General features: G+C 54.2%; 2 protein-coding genes and 1 long non-coding RNA gene across 8 annotated transcripts; 2 read left to right on the top strand and 1 right to left on the bottom strand.

Moving 5' to 3' along the window:
* Positions 1–783: 783 nt before the first annotated feature.
* Positions 784–6,648, top strand: LOC102391389 (pyridoxal phosphatase). Its single transcript, XM_006071382.4, has 2 exons — positions 784–1,514; positions 5,342–6,648. The coding sequence occupies exons 1-2, from the start codon at positions 941–943 to the stop codon at positions 5,656–5,658; spliced, it is 891 nt and encodes a 296-aa protein (XP_006071444.4). The 5' UTR covers positions 784–940; the 3' UTR covers positions 5,659–6,648.
* A 154-nt stretch (positions 6,649–6,802) lies between these two features.
* LOC112584448 lies at positions 6,803–14,706 on the bottom strand. Of its 6 annotated transcripts, none has more exons than XR_003108619.3 (5): positions 14,569–14,706; positions 12,544–13,544; positions 12,157–12,222; positions 8,921–9,715; positions 6,803–7,532 (listed from the first exon to the last, which is right to left on the bottom strand). It is a non-coding gene; the product is annotated as an uncharacterized LOC112584448 (long non-coding RNA). The 6 variants fall into 6 exon arrangements; XR_003108620.3 differs by having other exon boundaries at positions 12,544–13,508; positions 14,569–14,703; XR_003108617.3 differs by lacking the exon at positions 14,569–14,706 and having other exon boundaries at positions 12,544–12,733; positions 13,359–14,394.
* On the top strand, positions 14,535–17,894 carry LGALS1 (galectin 1). The gene is made up of 4 exons (XM_025282898.3): positions 14,535–14,686; positions 16,009–16,088; positions 17,181–17,352; positions 17,690–17,894. Exons 1-4 carry the CDS (start codon positions 14,678–14,680, stop codon positions 17,834–17,836), a joined length of 408 nt encoding a protein of 135 aa, XP_025138683.2. The 5' UTR covers positions 14,535–14,677; the 3' UTR covers positions 17,837–17,894.
* The last annotated feature ends 328 nt before the right edge of the window (positions 17,895–18,222 follow it).

Here is an 18,222-nt window from a genome sequence, read left to right as displayed (position 1 = left end):
CCAGTCTTCAGAGTCTTCTCAGAGGTTGGCAGACAACCTTAGATTTGTGACACATTCCTCACCAAGTAGGCCCCAAGCTGCCTCTAGCCCAGTGTCTCTCCATTCTGGCCTTACAGTAGAATCCCTGGGTGATTAAAAAACAAATCAAAAAAAGTCAGGACTCACCCAAAGGAATTAAAATCAGAATTTCTGGGGTCCTATCACACGTTTTAAAAAACGTTTATCGAACTATACACTTAAGATCCACATATCTTACTATATATAAATTATATAATTTAAAAAATCTGTTTCCTTGGGAACTCTACTGCGCAGACAGGGTGGAAAACCTCTGGTCCAGGCCAAGGGCTCCAGCGTCTCAGGGGACACTGTGTGCCTCTCTCCCCAGTCACAACCACACTGCATCCCAGAACTTCTTCCCAGGACTCCGCTCGGAACTGGAGTGTCTAGGGTTAGGAAGGCAGTAAGATTTGACCCAAAGATAACATCTCCTTTAATATTTGTTTTCCTCCTAGCAACCATCTGTCTTAAGCTTGTGATTGGCTGGGGAACGAGGAACGGGCCTTGTTGTTCCATTCGTAACTCCTTATTGGTCAAAGAGGTCAGTCTCTCTCCCGGTAGGCCGCTGAAGCTCTGCGGCTACTGGTCCAGAGGAGCTGAGAGGCGGGACGAAGGACCAGGCTAGGTCTTCATTGGTCCCCCTTCCCTTGGTGGAGCTCGAGATTCTACCCTTTTCGCCAGGCTCCTTTAGCTCCCAGCCCCGCCGCCGCTCCTCTCCGAGACTCTCCCTCCCGTTGGCTGCAGGTCAGGCCGTGGCCCCGCCCCCTAGCCCTTCCGGCGCGCCGATTGGCCGGTGCCCGCGACAGGCCTTCTGCGGGCGAGCGCGCTGTGCCCGCGGGAAGAGAGCGGCGCGGCTCCGGTGTGCGGGCAGCCAGCCGGCTGCATGGCGCGCTGCGAGCGGCTGCGCGGCGCGGCCCTGCGCGACGTGGTGGGCCGGGCGCAGGGGGTCCTGTTCGACTGCGACGGGGTGCTGTGGAACGGCGAGCGCGCAGTGCCGGGCGCCCCCGAGCTGCTGGAGAGACTGGCTCAGGCTGGCAAGGCGGCGCTCTTCGTGAGCAACAACAGCCGGCGCGCGCGGCCCGAGCTGGCCCTCCGCTTCGCGCGTCTTGGCTTCGGGGGGCTGCGCTCCGAGCAGCTCTTCAGCTCCGCGCTGTGCGCCGCGCGCTTGCTGCGCCAGCGCCTGCTCGGACCTCCGGACACTCAGGGCGCGGTGTTCGTGCTGGGCGGTGAAGGGCTGCGGGCCGAGCTGCGCGCCGCCGGGCTGCGCCTGGCGGGGGACCCCAGCGAGGACCCGGGCGCGGCCCCGCGCGTGCGCGCCGTGCTTGTGGGCTACGACGAGCACTTCTCCTTCGCCAAGCTGAGCGAGGCCTGCGCGCACTTGCGCGACCCCGACTGCCTGCTGGTAGCCACCGACCGCGACCCGTGGCACCCGCTCAGCGACGGCAGCCGGACCCCCGGTGAGCGCGGGGAAACAGCTGGGGGTGGGGGGGCGGCCCGCGCTTTCAGCTCCATGCCTGGGGGTGAGGGCTGGGGAAGGGGCGTCTCCAGGCGATAGGAGGGGGACTGGAGGGATGTACGGGCGGTTCCCACCCAGCAACAGCCCAGCATGTCTTCATGGCCACATCGGGTATTTCTTGCAGCTTTCTTGCGGCTGCCACCCTGTGAGGGGCAGAAGTAGGGTCCGGTTGGACAGATGAGGACACTGTGGCTCGGGGAGTCACAGGTGCAATCCAGGGCCCCGACTCCCCACCCTAGCCTTCATGAACCAGCCTCCATGACTCCTGTCATTTTCCCCACCCGCCATCGGAGTGAGGTGGGAGAGTTGGGGACAAAGCCTGCTCCCCTACCCCGAGGGTTGGAACAGGCGTTTCTGGCGGCAGACTGAAGGCAGGTGTGCGGAGAGAACGGGCGGTGGATGGAGTTTGACCTGAGTTCCAGCTGCAGGGCTCTGTAATCTTATTAAATTACATAACCGTGGAGCATCTCCTCCCTGGGGGTAAAATGGGAATACTAACCATGTCAGTTTTAGTTTCGCTGAGGAGAGAGTGATCAGGGCAAGTGCTTGCTCGGTAATAGGTGCTCAGATGATGTAAATTGTATCTGAGCCCTCTCCTGTTACAGAGCTTTATGAAGCACCTTGGTGTCTGTTATTTAGTTTCAGAATTATTCTGGAGATGGAAGTTATTGTTCCATTTCCAAGTTAAAGCAACTGAGGCTAAGAGAAGGGACATGAGCTACCCAAAAGCAAGAAGACCTGAACTTGGCACTTGAGACCACCTTATCTCCAGCCTCTAAACCCCACCCCTGCCATCCAGGGCACTCTTTGCTGCTGTCATTTAGGAATTTCATATCTGCAGAGGAGGCAGGAGCAAAGGAGGCTCCTATATCTTGGAGGGTTTGCGTTAGACAAGAGCAGAGGGTAGCAAAGGCTAACCAACAGCAGGGACAACCCGTCAGTCGGCTGAGGGAGGGACAGATCTCCATCACTTTCTCCCTGCTGGCCACTGACTGTATTGATTCCAGATCCTAGGAGGGCAGGGTGAAACTGATGGAGTAGACAGAGTATTATGATGGGTGGCAGGGAGGGCCTAGAGCTGAGGAGACCTGGGAAGGCTTCCTGGAGGAGGCATCTTGCAGGACAGGGCTCTCAGGAATGGAACAGGGCTTGGGCCATGGCAGAATCAGTTCCAAGCTGGGAATCTTAATAGTTCTAGGCCTATCTTGGCTTTGCCGCAGACCTACTCGCTGCATGACCACTTCAGTGTCCCCATAAATCCCAGGGGAGAGTGCTGCTCAGGGCTCCCAGCTGCCAACGGCTCCTGCCTGCCTGAGGCCGTGCTGTGAAAAGTGAGTTTCTCCAGAGGCTTCAAAGCTCAGGTGAAGGCTGTGGGTTCAGAAGCTCGCCCAAGGGCTCAGGAGGGATGGTGTGGAGGTGCTGGGGAGAGACCAGGCCCTGCCCAGGTGTGCCCCTTGAATCTCAGCACCCACTTGGCTTTGCCCACCAGCTCTGCTGGTCATTCCCACAGCCAAGAGGGGGAGACAGAGCTCAGGAAATACACCACTGCTGTCCTGTTTGAATCGTGCAGCTTTGTAAGTGGAATAACATTTTAAATAAAGACCCCAGTATGCATAAAATCTGAAATAATGTGAATTTCACCCCAGTTCCCCCTCCCATCCCTATGGGTCTGCTTAATTGTGTGTTTATCTTGTTACCACGTGGCAGTCACTTGAGTCGGCAAATAGAAAGGCCTGCTGTCCTAGGAATACGTCACCAGCAGAATATACAGGACTCTTGGATGACAGGATGTGGAGAAGACTGGGATGTGAAGGTCTGAGGGCAGAGTTGCGTTCAGACTCCCCTGCTGGGATGTTTGCTCCCCCAGAATATGATATCAGTTTCCTTCACTGCTCTATCCCTGGTGCCTGGCACATAGTTGGGCCTCAGTAATACTGGCTGAGTGAGGTGGGACACAAGGGGCCAAGAGTGATAGGCTCAGACCTGTTGGAAAGGAAGACGCTAACAGAGCGATGGTCCTGGAGCCGAGAAAATCCCTTTGGGGTGACTCAGTTGAGCCCTTTCCATTCTGGAAGGAATTTCTAACCAAAGGGTAAATGGCTTTTCCTTCTGACTCAGTTCTTAGGAAACCGAGTGGGCAAGTTCTAGGTCAGAAGTCAGGGAGACCTGCCCCACTGGGTCACTCTGGGCCGGCTCTGCCTTGATCCCAGGGAAGTTCCTCCTCCTCATCTGGGGGATGCAAGGCTGAAGACACTTGCTGTTTGTACACCTTCTGTGCCTTTGGCTTAATCATGTTGAATGTCATTCATTGTGAGAAGGGAGACAGGAGGCCTGGAGTGTTTGGGGTCAGACCAGTGGTATACTGATAAATCTTTAAGAACCGGAAGAGCCTTGATTTACACTTTCGCCAGTTTCTGTGGTGTTAGCACACTCCCTGGTGGCCGATTTCAGCCTACCAACATGAGGTCACTTCCCATCGTGGGCTTGGGAAGGAAAGTAAGTACACACCATTCTGTAATATTTCCATCATTGCAGATGTAAATAACCTCAAGAGCATAGATAATGGTAAAATAATTAGGCAGCGATGAGTTTTGAGAATTTATTACCTTTGTTTTAAACATTTTATTTAAGTTCATATGAGTTGACTTTAAACAGTGGCTTTGTTTAACTACCAGCTCACAGAATTCCTGAAAAGGAAACATTCAGCACTCTGGAGCCAGTACAGGCTGGCCCTCGTGTGTCTGAGTCAGACTTACTTGAATGCATATCCTTTATCTGCCACTTACTAAGCTGTGCAACCCTGGACAAGTTACTTAACAACACTGAACATCAGCTTTCTCGTCTGTAAAATGGGTATTCACGAGCTCCCGCACAACCCCTGGCACTTTAGAATGTGCTTAGTAAATTGTGATTATCATCATCATCTGTTTAGGGACATTAGTGTGAAGGTAGAACATTCTGGCACAAAGACATATCGCTGGAATGGGCACAGTGGACTCATTGTATGGGGCAGGATGGTACTGGGCTGAGAATCAGAACCGTCCTTTTCTCAACAGCCCTCCTATTGTTCAATACTTGGGTGCATTCCACAATTCTGCTTATTATAGTTACTGCAGCCACGGACATCTTCAAGCATGTAGCTTTTGTCTCCAGTTTGAATTCTCGCCTTGTGATCACTCCCAGCGGAGGCAGACTGGGTCAGAGGTGCAAACATTTCTGTGCCCTGCTGTGTTCCAAAAGAGCTGGTGCCAATTTCCGACAGAACACATTCTTGTAGCAATAACCACAACTGCAGTTGGTTAAGTGCTTTTCCATTTCCAAAGCACTTGGCCCCGTGGTGCCCACAGCGCCTCTTTGAAGGCAGGCATCACTTGGACCCCTCTTTCCAGTGAGTCCAAGGAAACTCAGAGAGATTGGCTTGCCCAGAGATGTACGGCTGCCAGGGTGAAATAGGGAACCACAGGCAGGACTGACTGAGCCAGGCCTGGTTATGTGCAGTGGTTCCATATTCGAGATGGGAAAACTGAGGCACAGGGAGGTGAATAGCTTGCCCAAGAAAAGTGGAGATGGAATGTGAATGCAGGCAGCTGGTTGCAGAATCTATGCCCTTAACCCCCACACTAAGACTGGGAAGCAGGCGGCCTTTTCACTCATTTCAGCCTGATTTAACCCCCGTGCCAAGCTGCCTCTGAGGATTCCACTTCCCAGGCCTGGATGGATGCCTTCCCCGCTGTTTCCCGCACTGACCAAGTGTCCATGTCCCTGCAGGCACCGGGAGCTTGGCTGCCGCTGTGGAGACAGCCTCGGGCCGCCAGGCCCTGGTGGTGGGCAAGCCCAGCCCCTACATGTTCGAGTGCATCACAGAGCACTTCAGCGTGGACCCCGGCCGCACGCTGATGGTGGGCGACCGCCTGGAGACTGACATCCTCTTCGGCCACCGCTGTGGCATGACCACCGTGCTCACGCTCACGGGCGTCTCCCGCCTGGAGGAGGCCCAGGCCTACCTGGCGGCCGGCCAGCACGACCTCGTGCCCCATTACTACGTGGAGAGCATCGCGGACTTGATGGAGGGGTTGGAGGACTGACCCACTGACGCAAGCGCAGCCACAACCCTCCCTTACCCTGTTCCCGTAGGTGGAGGAGATGGGCCAAGAGCTGCATTAAGGGCTACCGGCTCCCGCACCCCAGTTTCTACCCGGGTGGGACTGGAACCCAGGGAAGGAGTCAGGGTCCCCACACCCACTCTCAGCTGTGGCTGGGCACTCTTTGCTATCCCAGAAGCTGCCCCCTCCCCTCTTACTGGTTCACCCCCGCCTGACCCAGCCAGGTGGCCTTATATCCTGCCCTGTGACCTCCCCGTGTTTCAGTCTGGGCCCTGCTGCCTTGTGATCTCCCCAACCCTGAGCACTTCCGCCCTGGGGCCGCTAGAGCTTTTCCTGGGTCCTGGCCTGGGGTGCCTATTGACCAATCAGAGGTCTAGGTAACCAGGAATCATTATTGCCCTGAGCCCTGAATGGACCAATCAGAAGGCTAAGTGATAGTGATGCATTGCTGTTGGGTCCTGAGTGGACCAGTTGGGAGCCTAAGTGACAGTGACCTCAGTTCCTAGGTCCTGGGTAGACCAATCAGGACCCCAGCTAGTAATGAGCCATTAGTCTCTTGGATCCTAAATAGAACAATCTAGAAGAGAGACAGTGGCCTCTCGACTATCTGGGTCTGACTGGACCAGCCAGGGGTCCAGATTTCTGTTCATAAATAAGGGTCCAAGTGCTGAAGACACCGCTCCTCCACAAAGGGGGCCCTTAGTGACTCTGGAGGCTTCTGTAGTGAGGGCCCCACCCCTCCCTGATCATGGTATCAGACCAGTGCTGATGGTGGCCACAGCTTGGGAGTGGGGCTTTTGTGCCCCCGCCTTGCTATCAGTGTTTGCTGTGCCACCTCTCTCCTGTGCCCACCCCAGTTATTTATTATCATGTGCCACTGATGGTGGGGGTGGGGGCTGAGCCTTCCCCAGCCACTTCCACCCCTGTTGTAACTGGTCCTCCCGTACTTAATAAAGTGCGAGTAGGAGTGTCTGTGTGGGTTCAAGTCTGTGTCCAGGGTGGGATGGGGGGAAGAGCCCCTGCCTGAGCCTGTTCTCCCCAAAACCGGCCCGTTCCCTCTGTGAAATGATCCACCCCAGTTCCAGCGTGTTCTCTGTGTAGAGTGGTACCTTAGCTTAATAGCAGTTTATGCCTCACTGAGTCTTTTTATTTTTTAAAAAAATTTTTGGCCATGCCACATGGCATGTGGAATCTAGTTCCCCGACCAGGGGTTGAACCTCCGCCCCCTGCACTGGAAGTGCAGAGTCTTAACCACTGGATCAGCAGGGAGGGTCCTCCTCACTGAGTCTTTATATAACAATATGTTTCAGTCCTTCAGGAAATCCAGCAAGCTTGCATTACTCATTCCACTTTACTCCTTGGGGAACGAGGATCAAAAAGGTGATGTTAGCTTACACAAGGGCACACACCTAGAAAGTGGGACCACCTGAGTGGGGCTGAAACTTGTGTTGACTCTGGGAGGCTGCAGCCCCGCTCTGTAGAGACTGAAGGGGGAGACAGGTCCTCGCCCTCCTCCAGGAGCTCAGGGGAGATGCAGTGCACACCCCTCCACGGGATTTCAGGCATCCGTCACACCTGGGCTGCTGCTGGGACTGCCCTGCTGGCCTCGAGCTTCCCCAGGGCCTCCTGCAGAGCAGGTGCCCAGCTGGAAGCTGGTTGATGGGCAGGCCTGACTGTCACTGATGTACTTGTCACTTGAGCTTGCACAAGCCCGTGCCTGCTCAGCCTGTTTCATCTGTAAAGTGAGGGATGGGACTTCGAGGTCTGGAAAATTCTCTTCAGTGTGGTTCTTCTTGGGAAGATGGAGTACTTGACTGAGTCTGGCTGCATCAGGAGGTAGGAGCAAATGTGCTTTTCTGGTGACTTTGGGTTAAGGCATAAAGGAGTTTATTGGCTGCCCCATGAAGTGGTCCAACACCCTCCAGGTGCATCCCTCTCATCCTCTCTTATGGGCTTTGGATGTGAAAGTGGTTGCAGCCATTATGTGATCACAAGGCATGGCCTGGTATATTTCTCTGCTCTGTGACTCAGCTTCATAAAAATGGGAAGCGCTTGGGGGTATTTTCCCTAGACCTCTAAAAGTTGCAAACCATCAGAAAAAGTCTAAGACCAGCACAATGAATACCATATGGTCTTCACTAGATTTCTAGCTAATATTTCAGGAAACCGATGACACCAATTGACGAAACAACTCCTTCACATTATACCTCCTGGTTTCAATAGGTTCCTAGTTTTGCCTCACCCCACCCCCACCCCTGCCTGTTGACTACTATCTTGGTGAACAGAAGCCTGAGAGGTGCTTTCTGTTGTTCCTGCCATAAATTTTCCCTCTGGGAGTGGCTTCGAGTTAGGGGCCAAAGCTTAGACTCACTGAAATAAATCTGAGCTTAGTCTACCATCAGAGTCCCACAGAGCACTCCCTTTTGATTTCATTTTATCTATTACAGATAATCATAACTACAGGTCTGTAAATTTTACTTTTTTCGCAATTCCTTATGCATCCATTTAGCCAACTCCCCAGGACTTGGAGCCATGTCTAAATTCCACTGGTAACATTTACCTTTATTTAATTAAATTTTTTTTAAGAATGCACATAATTTTTTTGCTTTTTGCCAAGCTGCGTGGCTTGCAGGACCTTAGTTACTCAGTCAGGGACTGAACCCAGGCCCTGGGCCATGAAACTGTGAGTCCTAACCACTGCAGCGCCAGAGAATTCTAGGTTCACCTTTAGAGGCAATGCAGCACTGCTACTTGGACCACGGGTGACCACGTGACCACCTAGGAATCGAAGGTTCCTCACCCCTGCCCTTTCATACTTTCTCTTTTCAACCCACACATTTCTATAAGCCAGGGCCTTGGTAGCAAATCCCACTTCTCTGACACCCACTGAAAGGGAAAACTGTTTACCCACAGGATACAGTACTTCTGACACCAAAATGTGCGAGGTTTCTACATCAAGCAATTCTCCAGTTTTCTGTGAATACCACCTGGGTGTCCTACAACCTAATTCAATTTTGACACTACCTGCAGTCAGTGCAGACCCCACAGGTTAAGGGCTCAGCCCCCCTAGACTTTCCCCTACTTCAGTGCCAGGCCCAAATGCCAGGTTGTTACCTGTACTCTGATCCACTGGCTATAAATCAGAGGTTCCCACAACCCCCTTCTCGGGTTTGATCATTTGTTACAACGGTTCACAAAACTCAGGGAAACTATGATTTGGGGTTTATTCTACAAGAAAGGATACGACAAAGCATACCGGTGAACAGCGAGATGAAGACATACACAGGGCGAGGCCCTAGAGGGTACTAAGAGAAGAGTTGCTGTCCCAGTGGGCTTAGGCTGTGCCACCCTGCCAACATGTGGGCGTGTTCACCAACCTGGATGATCTCCAAACTGTGTAGCTTGGGGATTCCTATGGAGGGGGTTTATCACGTTGGCATGATAGATTATTAGTCTCTAGCTCCTCTCCCCTTCTTGGAAGATGGGTGGCGGAGCCGAAAGTTCCAAGCTTCCGATCACTGCTTGATCTTTCTGGTGACCAGCCCCCACCTTGAAGCCATCCAAGTGCCCACTAAGAGTCACCTCATCAGAACAAAAAATGCTCCTATCGCCCAGGAAATTCCACAGGATTTAGAAGCTCTATGTCAGGAACCAGGGTCATAAACCAGATACACATTTCTTACTATGTCACACTCCTTCAGTTATTTGTTTTTTATGTTTTGCTGCACCAGCTCTTACTTGCAGCATTCAGGATCTTAAGTTGCAGCATGTGAACTCTTAGTTGTGGCATGTGGGATCTAGTTCCCTGACCAGGGATAGAACCCAGGCTCCCGGCATTGGGAGTGCAGAGTCTTAGCCACTGGACCGCCAGGAAAGTCCCTAATTTCAAGTTTCAAACCAACAGAAAAGGTGTAAGTGAAAGTGAAGTCACTCAGTCGTGTCCAGCTCTTCTCGACCCCATGGACTGCAGCCTACCAGGCTCCTCTGTCCATGGGATTTTCCAGGCGAGAGTACTGCAGTGGGGTGCCATTGCCTTCTCCTAGAAAAGGTGTAACAACGGCACAGTGAACACTCATGCCCTTCATCTACATTCCCAGTTGTTTTCTATTTGTCCAATTTGCTTAGTTGCTCTGTATGTATATTGACATTTTTAAACTGGCTTGTTCGAGAGTATGTTACAGGTATGAAGACTGCTGCTGCTGCTGCTAAGTCGCTGCAGTCGTGTCCGCCTCTGGGCGACCCCATAGACGGCAGCCCACCAGGCTCCCCCGTCCCTGGGATTCTCCAGGCAAGAACACTGGAGTGGGTTGCCATTTCCTTCTCCAGTGCATGAAAGTGAAAAGTGAAAGTGAAGTCGCTCAGTCGTGCCCGAGTCTTAGTGACCAGGGACTGCAGCCCACCAGGCTCCTCCATCCATGGGATTTTCCAGGCAAGAGTACTGCAGTGGGGTGCCATTGCCTTCTCCAGGTATGAAGACAGTTCATCTCAAATCTTTTACACTGTCTGTCCTAAAAGCAGGGGCTAACTGTGGATTGTGGTTGTGCAGAAGAGTGAGGACTGTTTATCTGGCCATAATCCATGATCATACAGGAACCCAGATCTCTTATGATTTCATTGAGCCACTGAATCAATCTGCTGTGGAAACCTCCTAGCTCCAGACTGCTTGGTATGTGAATTTTTCTTAATTTTAAAGCAGTTTTTCTTGAGTTTTCTGTTACTTGCAGCTCCAAACTCTCCTGATACACAGGTCCCAAGCACATTATAGAAAACATTAAAATGCATCCACAGCCCCCATTAAATATATTTATGGGGGGGTTACTATACATATCTCCAAGGATTTTTATACTTTCATTTTAGACATTATTTGGCTATGGGGATCTAATGTAAGAGTGACCAATCTCTAGGAAGGCTTGGACATGCTTTTGAAGAAGAAAATTCCACCCACAAAATTGCTTTCAAAGGCAATACAGTTTTTATGACTAGCAAGGGTTAGGTTTGACCAAAGTAAACATTTATTAACTTCCGCTCTGCAGTCTTAGTATTTGGGGGCCAACACATTTTTTTTTTCTTCAAGTCTCAAATATTTTCTAAGCTCTTAAAAAGCTCTTAGCTTCCTCTGAGTCTATAATTATGTCACCCCCCTCCCCACATACACACACACATACCAGAGAACCATTAAAAAAAAATAAAGACTCATGCCTGAGCCCTGGAGGATAATGAAGGACAGGGTCTGGACCTCACCTAGACCTCATATAAGAGGAGAGGTGATTCTCCAAAGGCAAGCTGGGGCCTGTGTTCAGAGGGGGCCAAACACTAGGTGGGAAGGCAAAGTGACAGAAGCCCCTGTGTTTGGGGAGACAGCTGGCTGAGCACGTGCAGCCGTGCAAGCAAAGGCAGGGAGGTGAGAAAGGATGAGCAGGTAAATGAGGAGGTGGGCTCCAGCACAATCTGCTTGGGAAAGTATCTAAAGTTGGGGGCATCCCCCCACTAATCCTTCCGACCCTTCATGGAACAGGGGGAAAAGATCACTTTTGAGGTCCAAGAATCCCAGCATCACACTGTTCTTCCCTTGGCTCAGCAGATGAAAGCACTGCAGCCCAAGCTCCCCGTGTGACCCTGGCCAAATGGCCACCCTCTCTGGGTGGTCTCCACATCATTAAATGAAGGAGCTCTGGAGCTGGCTCTGGCCACGCCCACCCTCCCCAGCTGGGCCGGCCAGGCTGCCTGGGGGTGCAGAGGGTATCTCAGGGGGTCTGGTAGCCCTCCCCACCACGGCCAGCTGGAGGAGCCACAGCCTTCCTGGGGGCTGGGTGGGAGCCGGCAGCCTGGGAAGAGCCATGCTGGCCTGGATCTCCTGTCTGGACAAGCTCAACTCATTTCTCACAGCAGCAGCCAAGGTCCAGCCCCTAGGGCCAGCCTGCAGGATGGAGGAATTCCAGACAGCTGGCTGCCTCCACTGCAGTGAGGCACAGGAGAGTCTCTGGGTGGGGAGGGGCTTGGCCTTGAGGAGTGCAGGAGAGAAAGCTGACTTTCAGCCCCTCTCACATCACTCCTATAACCCTCCAGGCAATGGGTAACATCCCCACTTTCCAGACCTGGATACAGGTTCAGGGAGGACAAGGATCTTGGCTGGAGTTACAGCCCGGTAGCCCCCAAATCAGGACTTGCCCCTCCTCTCCGATTCTGGTGTCAGCTTGGCTTCAGGGCCCCAGAGCAGCTTCCCTGTGCAGACGTTTGACCGAGGTGGCTGCTTCAGGAGGGAGGTGAAGATGAAATGAGATAATGGATGAAAGCGAGGCGCCGGGCACAGGGCCTGACAGATAAGTGCTGCCACCAGCAGAAGGCCCTGAGACTGTGTGGGGGGGGTATAATGCAGCTTGTCCTTGCCCTCCACCCCCATAAAAACACGGTCCTTCTTATTTATAGGGGACACTGGACTCTGTAGTCTCCCCACCAGAGCCTGGGGATGGGGGGGCCTACCTAGGGATGACGTGGGGGTGAGAGGGCGGCCTCCCATAAGTGTTGACCCAGGAAGGTGAACTCAGTCTGGAAGAAGATAAAAGAAGATGGCAAAAACCTTCTGAGACTCTATGAACAAAAGAATCATCTATTAAGGATATACAACAGACCTGAACTCTACCTTGTGCTAACCTTGTGCAAGAGAGCAGGCCTGCTCATGCCCAATTCACAGACAGGCTGACTGAGGCAATCAGGCAGGCCAAATGCCACAGAGGAGTAAAACAGCCCTCATCCAACAACATACACTTCCTGGTGCCGAACCCCATCTTCCAGGATGCGGGGGAAATGAAGGAGCAGCTCCTGAGGTCCTAAGAGCCCCACCACTGGGGAGTAGCCAGCCAGGCTCACCTGATGGCCGTCACAGCAGGGACTGCATCTGAAGCATCTCTGGCTTTGGTCCAGGGCTCCTCCTGAAATACCCTCATTCCTTGTCCAGGCAGAGAGGATGTCTGTGGGCCTCAGAGGGGAAGCTCAGAGGAAAGGCAGTGGAACTGGGCACCACCCATCCCTCCCTAATGCAGAGGTTTGGAGGGAGGCCCTGGAGGAAAAAGGGAAGCACTTTTGCTGGTTGGTTTCTGAGGCAGCTGGCTTGGTCTAGGACGAGGGGTGAGGGACTCACAGGGGGTGCCACCCAACTTCTCTGGGCCTGCCTCTCAGCCCCGTGCCCTCGCCCCTCCTCCTGTGCCAATGTGGGCCTCAGTCTCTGGAGGAAGATGGGGGATGGGGAGGCAGCGAGCTCGGGGCAGGGCCTCTAGATGTGAGTCACCCGTGGTCCACATCTTCTTAGCTCTTCAGTGCTGGTGATTTCAGAAGGGGGACACTGATGTGAAGGAGGTCCTGTTGATACCTCTCTTAGCAAGCCCCCCACTGCACCCACCCAGGGCTCCCCATGCTCCTCTCTCTACTTGGTTTCTGAATGTGAGGTGAGCACCCCTTGAACCCACCCTCAAGTCTGTTGCTACAGTGATTTTCCCTGCAGTCTAAATCTGGCCTCACTACTCAATCTTCATGTAACTTTCTGTGGCCTCCCCAGCACCCTCAGATCAAACAATGCCCACACCCCTCTGTGAAGCCCTTCATGATCCAGTACCATTGGCCTCCCAGCCTCATAACCCCATCTTTCCCCAGCACCCCCTGAACTCCAGCCATGCCCAGATGCTCACAGTTGCCCAGATGCTCACAGTTCCCCAGGCGTGTGCTGTCTCATTTCTGTGCCCATGCTGGAATGCCAGTCCCTGCTTCTTCACCCATCCTTGAAGATCGACCTTCTAGAACTTCCCTGGCAGTCCAGTGGTTAAGACTCTGCCCTTCCACTGCAGTTGGCACAGGTTCAATCCTTGGTCAGGGAACTAAGATCCCGCATGCCATGTGGGGTGGCCAAAAGGAGAAAAGACCCACATTCTTCCCATTCTGGACCACCCCACCACAGTGCTTGCTCATGACTTCTCTCAGAGCCAGCATCGTGCTACTTCTTAATTAGGTTCACAGTCAAATTCTGCCCCCAACAAAGAGCTACTTGAGAGCAGGTACTGAGGGCTTCATCTTTGAATCCTCTGAGGCCAGCTCAGGGCCAGGCACATAATAGTACTCAGTAAAATACCTGCTAAACGGATGGGGAAAAGAAGTTGTGCCTGGCGTCAGAAGGAGAAAGAATGGAGGCGGGTGCACAGACCGGGGACCCCAACCTTTTATGGCCTGGCTCACCCTGGGCCTCCTTCCAGGCCTGACCCTCTTGGACAGGCCAGAAGCTGTTTAGGCAGGGGCTCCTGGAGGATCCGCAGCAGGGCCCTCGGGAGGGCCAAAGCCTGCGGCCTGAGTCCCGAGCCTGGGCAGCAGCCTCAACCCTGACACCGGCCCAGCCTTTCTTTAGCGCTATTGAAGAGCAGAGTAGCAGCCGCAATCCCTGTTTCCGGGGGAGGCAGGGCTTTGTGGTTAATGGGTCCTGGGCCCTCTGCAGAGGCGCCCAGAGCGGGCCACGCCCTGGCCCCTGCCAAGGAACAGAGCCTCTCGAATCCCAGATCTAATTCTCGAGGGACCCTGCACCTCTTCAGCTGCCTTCTCTGGGTATCCCCCCAGCTCAGCCAGCTAGCCCTGGCCCTCTTCCAGCTAACTCTTGGACCTAATTCATCCTCAAACTATTTTCCACTGGCTTCCCCCAATCCTTGCCACAGCACAATTTTGGGAAGGGGTAGGAGAATTGGGAGATGGAGCCTGGACCTTGTGGGAGTGGCTAAGAAGGAATGGGGGGGATCTCCACTCCGATTGGTCATCTCTGCTCCAGAACGGGCTTCAAAATTCCATTCACTCCGCCTCCTGTGGCCCCCATCCCTTCCTGAGTTACAATTGGCTCAGCATTCAGGGGGCGGGACTCACCGGGGTCTGGTCCACTTAAAAGGGTGGGAGCGGCCCAAAGCTCATTTCTCCTGCAGAGTCTTCAGACAGCTGGTGCCGAAGTTTCAGGAACATCCTCCTCTCTTCAATCATGGCTTGTGTGAGTATGGGGACCCCCCCCCCACCCTAAGGCCCAGAGATGGTCTGGGGGCTCAGCCGGGGAGAGCGAGGGTAGATCAGGATCTGGGTTCTAGTTCCCGTGGTGCGGCCTTGAACAAGTGTCTTTTCTGGGCCTCAGTGGCCGTGTCTGTAAAATGAGGGTAGGGCCACAGTCTCCCAAGGCCTTCTCTGGCTTAAGAAATTTCTGGATTCCTCCAGAGTCTGATAGCACAATTATTTCTGCCAAGGTCTGACTTTCTGCAGCTCTCTTGAGAAGTGAGAGTGGAAAGGGTGTGGCCGACTGGACATGGGGGCGGGAGGAGCATTTTCTTAGTGCCCAGGACACTGTCCCTTCCCCCTCCTCCACCCTATAGAAACTCCTCTCCCTTCCCCCCCTGCAGCTGTCCCCAGTCCCTGGGCCAGGGCAGAGTCACCCTGTGCTCCAGAGAGCTCTGAAAAGTCGCCAGGATCTGAGCCACAATTCCTGGGGGTAGCCTGCATAGGTTAGCCCGCTGCAGTGAGTGATTCTGTCCAAGGCAGTCAGATGAAGGTTGGGGGAAGAGTGCCCTACGACCCTTTCCTCCAGGCTAGGAGGGGTGTGTATGTGTGATAAGGGATATCAAGGAGCAAGCTAGAATATTCTGCAGGCCCCGAGGGACAGGATTCAAGTTTCTGGCAGGAGGAACCACTCACACCAGTTAAGCTTTGCACTTGCATTGTTAACCCTGAACCAGCCAGGGTGCAGGCTCCTACCTCGGGGCCCATTCTCCCTTCTTAGAGGGGTCTAACTGTGCTCCTTAGGGGACTCCCCTCCAGCCCCTGTCCCTCTCTGAACAGAGGGGCTTGAAGGGGATGGTGGACACCGCCCAGCCCCAGGCCTCTTCCTCTCCAGCAGATGTACAGACAGCCTCACTTACCCTCCTTTGCCCCCCAACTCGCAGAGACCCATGTGGAGGCGGGCTCTCTCCATCTATTCAGCGAGGCAGGCAATGGAGCAGACAGCACTCCACCTCCCAGGCTAGACATTGCATCTAAAACCCCCAGGCTAAATGGCAGAAACTTCTAGATCCTGTCTTCTTAGAATCTCAGTCATGTTACAGACAAGAAATTGACTCAGCTGGGAGTAGGGACTTGCCCAGAACCACACAAAGAAGGAGAGCCTAGGACTTGCAGCCGGGTTCCTCAGGCTTCAGGTCGGCCTGGTCAGAGCACCCTAAAAAGGGGACGACCCCACCCCTTCATCCCCACCCACCCCTCTAGACGCCCCACCCCGCCCCCGCCATTGCGTCCTCTAACCCGTCTGGGCGGGGTCTCGCCTGGCAGGGTCTGGTCGCCAGCAACCTGAATCTCAAACCTGGGGAGTGCCTCAGAGTGCGGGGCGAGGTGGCCGCAGACGCCAAGAGGTGAGGGGGATGAGGGCGGCGGGCGGCAGGGGCGGGGGCTCAGCTCGAGGGAGGAGCCGGGCCCGGCCAGGGGCGTGGCTGGCTGGGCCCGGCCCCTCCCCCCGGCGGGGGGCAGGTTTTAGGTCCGCCGCCGTTGAGGCAGTGTCTTCTGGATGAGTCACTTCTTCCGCGGGGTCTGGACGCCCCCACCATTGTCGCACCCTTAAACTGAACCAGCTGCGGCCTCGTCATCTACCTCGGCTGGCCTTCCTCTCGCCCTTGCTGTGGGCGGGGCCTGAGGGGGCGGGGAGAAGGGATGAAAGGGCGTCACCCTTGCTGCCCGCTTTGCGAGATCCGTTTTTTTTTTCTTTCACTCCTTCCTGAACTTATCATTCATTCGGCCAGCTGGCCTAGTTTCTCCGGAGTCTTGTGACCTTGGATCAGTCAACCCACCGCCTTGGGCCTTATTTGTTAATCAGTTCATGGAGGGGGGAAGTTGCTGTGTGAAGGTGCAATGCTGGATCTCTCGGTGACGATGATGACCAGCTGACCGTATTAAAAGAGCCGCAGGTTTCACGCGCACCACTTGTGCCATTCTTTCCAAACCCTCAGAGGTAGGCATTGCTGTTAGCTCCACTCAGCAAATGTATTATTGTTATTCGTTCATGAGCCCCGCAGTTATTGAGCACCTACCTGCTGTGTCACGCATCGTGCTGGGCACCAGGGCTACAGATAGACAAGACGGCCAGGACAGTTGCCTTCCCAGAGGACGCCATCTGGAGGGAGTCTATGACCTTGATCAAAGGGGCTGGGACACAAATTCATGTCTGCAAGAGTCCTGGCTGTCAGCATAGCAAGACCCTTAAGAGATCCTCTTGGTGCAGCCTACGCTGTGTAGATATGGATACTGAGATCCAGAGAGGGGCAGGGACTTGCTCAGGGGCGCATAGCACGGAGGAGGCAGGGACACAGCTGGAATCCAGGTTTCCTGCTTCTCAGCTCAGTGAGTTTCCCCAGCGAGGTGCATTCACATGGACTGGGTGGCACAGACTAGAGGGCCTGAGGGGGCTGTAGCTGGTGGGAGTGGCCTCAAGCCCACCTGTTACCCTCTAGCTTCTTGCTGAACCTGGGCAAAGATGACAACAATCTGTGCCTCCACTTCAACCCTCGTTTCAACGCGCATGGGGACATCAACACCATTGTGTGTAACAGCAAGGACGCTGGGGCCTGGGGGACCGAGCAGAGGGAATCTGCCTTCCCCTTCCAGCCTGGAAGTGTCGTGGAGGTGGGCTGGGGTCTGGGGGCGGCGGGGGATCAGGGCACTGGGTGGGCTGGGGCAGAGCTGGGTTGAGTGGCTAGAAACCTAGGGCCCAACCCTCCAACCCCGCTCCCCCTTCCTCCACCTTCCCATCTCCCTGCCCTTCCCTCACCAGTTGTGTGATCCTCGGTGAGCAATATCCCCTTCTCCCAACCTCAGGGCCTCACCCATGAAGCAGGGCTATTGTCAGGGCCGAGTGAGGAAAGGGCTCTGTGAAGGCCTAGGACCTGCATGCTGCAGCTGTGGCCGTGGAGTCAAGGGTCTCTGTGGGGTCCACATGCTCACTGCCTTTCTGCACCCCTAGGTATGCATCTCCTTCGACCAGACAGACCTAACCATCAAGCTGCCTGATGGATACGAATTCAAGTTCCCCAACCGCCTCAACCTGGAGGCCATCAACTACCTGTCTGCAGGTGGTGACTTCAAGATCAAGTGTGTGGCCTTTGAGTGACATACGGGCCAGCCAGCCCATGGCCCCCAATAAAGGCAGCTGCCTGTGCTCCCCCTGATCCAGCCTCCTGTGTGTGTGGGTGTGGAAGAGGAGGGTTCCACCAACTGCCCCAAGCCCTGTCTCTGCCCTTTCCTTCACTTTCATTCACTACCTTGATGCATACCTTTTGGGGGGGGTGGGGCTGCGCTATGTGGCTCGTGGAATCTGAGTTCCCTGACCAGGGATGGAACCCAGGCCCATGGCAGTGAAAGCATCTAACCATTGGACCCACCAGGGAACTCCCTTGATGTTATACCTCTTAAGTGGGCTTCCAATCCACTCCATTATTCTTGCCTGGAAAATCCCATGGACAGAGGAACCTGGCAGACTACAGTCCATAGGGTCGC

This window comes from Bubalus bubalis, chromosome 4, assembly GCF_019923935.1.
Source record: "Bubalus bubalis isolate 160015118507 breed Murrah chromosome 4, NDDB_SH_1, whole genome shotgun sequence".
Lineage (NCBI taxonomy): Eukaryota > Metazoa > Chordata > Mammalia > Artiodactyla > Bovidae > Bubalus > Bubalus bubalis.
The sequence above is the reverse complement of the archived record's forward strand: the minus strand, read 5'-3'. Positions and strand labels throughout refer to the sequence as shown.